General features: G+C 29.5%; 1 protein-coding gene across 1 annotated transcript; it reads right to left on the reverse strand.

The window, feature by feature from the left end:
- Positions 1–106: 106 nt before the first annotated feature.
- Positions 107–1,796, reverse strand: LOC119834309 (retinoblastoma-binding protein 5 homolog). The gene is made up of 5 exons (XM_038358648.1): positions 1,658–1,796; positions 1,543–1,568; positions 1,101–1,295; positions 585–791; positions 107–292 (listed from the first exon to the last, which is right to left on the reverse strand). Exons 1-5 carry the CDS (start codon positions 1,674–1,676, stop codon positions 107–109), a joined length of 633 nt encoding a protein of 210 aa, XP_038214576.1. The 5' UTR covers positions 1,677–1,796.
- Between the last annotated feature and the right edge of the window lie 2,054 nt (positions 1,797–3,850).

Genomic DNA, 3,850 nt, shown 5'->3' on the forward strand with positions numbered 1-3,850 from the left:
TATTAAGTCTTGATAAGACTGGTCCACGCAAAAATCCACGCGGGCTGCTTGCAGCCCGCGCACCGCGCACCAGCTAGTACAAATATATTAATACAAAATTTCATACTCACTCTCCCCTTCTAGCAAACTCTATACTTTTAATACCAGTCGTGCTCGATGTGCCAACTGTGATTTTAAAGCTTGCCTTAATTGCTAAAGACTGTGAGTCCAATATAAGTATCTTTCCCTTTGCATTCCCAGTATATACATGATCACCTCGCCGATCAAATGAAGCTATTACATTTATATCACCCTAAAATAATAAAAGATTTGTTGAATTTTTTAGGAAAATTATTAAATACCCTACAGCTGTATTTTGCTCAGTTTTTGCCCAAAAGAAATTCATTTCATATATACCATCATTTTTTGTTCTATGCTGTTGATTTAAGAACAAACAACTATACAACACTTCAATTAGTAATTTGAATTTATAAACTGGTCAGATAGGACGTTTGATAAACAGCCCAGGAATGCAAGATTTTGTTTATTTCTACTGAACATTCTATACTTAAGTATGTATACATAATACACCTTGGCATACTCACATCATCATCAATAGGCAGTATCTTATGGCCACCGTCCGTGTCAACTAACAGAGCTGCATGTCTCATGGGGCACACGAGAAAACGTTTATCATTCCGTGGGTCAAACTGCACCCTTTGTATGGGCGTGGGAAACCTGTATCTCTGTTCGCATTCACCTGACAGCACATCCCATATGCACACATTGTGATCCGTTGATGATGATAATAGCTGTAGATTATTATTAAATGTTTGGATTTTTACACAACAATGCTTAAATAAAGACAAAGAACCAAACACAACATAGCATTTATTTATTTCATAAATTAGTCTATTCCTAATCGGAATTTTTTAAATTTATGTCTTTGACTCCAAACACATCTAAAAATTCAAAATATTTAAAATTCAGACATATATTGTGATTAGGCGAGATTTTTTCTTATTGACTAGTGTATAAATGCCAAATTCTAACATGACAACTTCAGGTGGCTGCTTTTCAATAGACTAAAAAAAAATTAGGTGAGTATAAATGTAACAAACCTTTTTACAATTCCGAGACCAACTTAAGCTACAAACTGGATACACATGAGCTGATATGGACTTAGCAATGCCTCTCGTTAGAAAATCCCAGATAAATATTCTTCCATCATTGCAGCCCACAGCTAAAAGCGTTCCGCGTCGGTTGAACGCGCATGTAGCTGCTAGTGATATGGAATCCAATGTTCCATCGAATTCCTGTAAAATATTATGTTTAGGTTAGTTTTCGTATTGAAGTAAGCAAAAAAGTTCATATTTGGTTCTAATCGCAAACATTGCCTTTTAATACAAACAATTGACTTAATATAAATTTATGGTAGTGTATAGAATCAAACATATTGCAATTTTTAGGCTCTGAGCACCAATAAAAAAAACAAAATTTAAATTGCTTGCATTGAATTATTCGTATATTAAACATTCTATGTATGTATTATTATGTACTTACCTCAGGATAATTTTGTCCAAATGATTCTGAAAATGGAAGCGTGAATTCAGAAATCAGTAAAAACAAATATTTGTAAACAATGTAACAAGAATCGCGCCTATCAAGCAAAACTTACCTAGCAACTCGAGATTCATATTTATAACTAAGCTTTATGATCGAACTTGTTGTAAAATTAGTAGATAAACATAATTATATGAGTACGAAACTAGATTATATTGTAAATACCGAAGAATATAAATCAAAACAAAAATAATATTCCTGCAGCGCCCAACGGCGACGGACGAGCCAAAACACTAACAACTGACAAGTGACACACCGCAAGCGTGATTGAAATAAACACAGACAATCAATCGACACAATTTCACTCATGAGTCATAAGTTGCAACTAAAGAAAAAGAAGACATTTGACAATACAGTCATAACTACATATGTATGTGAAACGCACATAAAATACGTTGAATATGCATAATTTTTATGCAACAATTATAGGGTTCTACTAACTGTTCTAACTGTTTAGAATATTTACGGCAGTCGTCGTCGTCTACACACAGCTCTTAATGAAGTTTTGATGTAAACTACATTTAATCACAAATGTAGCGCGAACATTATTCTTTTTACAACTTCAATCAAACATATTAAAAACCTGAAAATTTGCGTCTTCAAGTGCCGTTTGCGTTGTAATACAAACATCTGTCGTTGTAGTCATGTTTGTATAAACTACATTATACTACCTTTATTGTATGTAAAAAAGTATTTTGTGTAAAATGTACATACTCTATTCATTTGAATATTGTGAGTGTTGTTCTTGACCATCTATGTTTATAGCATGCAGGCAAAGATAAACGTCTTGATGCTTTTTCCCCTAAGCAGTGCCCCGATTTAAGAAAAAACCATTTGGATTTTAATTTCATTAATGAAATATTATTTAAATAATCATATCCATTCCAATATTTTGAATATGAATATGTATTTCTTGTTATGCTTTCACAGAATAGAAAATAGTTTAGCCAGAGAAAAGCATCAACTTCTTTTTTTTAATTTTTAATTTTAGTTAAGCCTAAAATTGCTGAAAGAGAAGTTGGAAGTATTGTAGTCGAAAAATAAAACGCATTGATAAATTCAACATATTTATTGAAAAATATTACCTGTATTTGTTAAATGCAAGTGTCGAATTTAAGTATTTTAGTTTTGAATACACATTCAACGGTAAAATAATTTTTGAAATTGGTTCAGTTATTTCTGTCGACGTTCAAACAAACAAACAGCTCTCTTCAGCGTTACATTATTAGTAGCTAAATAGCTAAAATTGTCCTTAAATATATTTATTTCTCACTACAGATGCCTTCTTACAAATAACTTTATAATAAATAAATTTAAAATACAAAATATATATTCAAAAATATGTAAATTATATTTTTTAAATAACAACTCTTTCATAAACTTATTTAAAATCCCTTCAATAAACAACTTTGCTCTTAAAAATACCAAATTTTTATTAAGGACACACCTTACTTTCATAGGTAATATTTTAATGGTTTCGTTTAGTACTATGCTATATTTACTTATATTTATATAATAATATTAATTACATAAAATTTAGATATTACATCTTAAATACTATGCTCTATGACTAGAATACCTCACTAAAATTAGTGCATATAAATAGTTCCCTGTTACGAAAAGCTCATAGTATTATCACAATAGTCCAAGAAAATGGGTAGGGTAAATGCGAATTTGAGATTAAAACTTGAATTTTTGATATAATTTACTTTGAGGAATCTAAAAACGAACTGTGCAAGTTTTTTTTAAATTCACCCCCGAGAAGGGGTGAAAAAAAATAAATAAAGTCGTTTTTTTGAAATTTTGGCGAAACCGTAAGTGTTAGAAAAAAAAGTTTTAAATAAAATTTGTAGAGCGTAAAATTGTACACAAAAATGTTTCTATGACTTTTTTTCCTAAAATTGAAATTAACTTAGATAGGGTAGTTAGAAGCTAGGGGATGATAACTGCAACTTTAAAAAATCATAAGTTATTGAAAAATTGATAAAACTCATATATTTTTTTAAATTACTTATATAATTATAAACTTTGATCCTAGAGAAAAAAATTTTTTTTTAATTGTTTATAACAAAATTATAACAATTTGAAATTTTTATTTTCAAATTAAATCAAGTTAAACCGATAAAAATATATATATATATATATATATTTTTTTTTTTCAATACATTACTATTTTAAAAAAATTGACCATACGCATTGAAATTTAATTTTTACTTTTACCTGTTATTTTCAAGCAGGTATAAAATAA

The sequence above is a fragment of the Zerene cesonia genome, chromosome 19 (assembly GCF_012273895.1).
Source record: "Zerene cesonia ecotype Mississippi chromosome 19, Zerene_cesonia_1.1, whole genome shotgun sequence".
In the NCBI taxonomy this organism is placed as follows: domain Eukaryota; kingdom Metazoa; phylum Arthropoda; class Insecta; order Lepidoptera; family Pieridae; genus Zerene; species Zerene cesonia.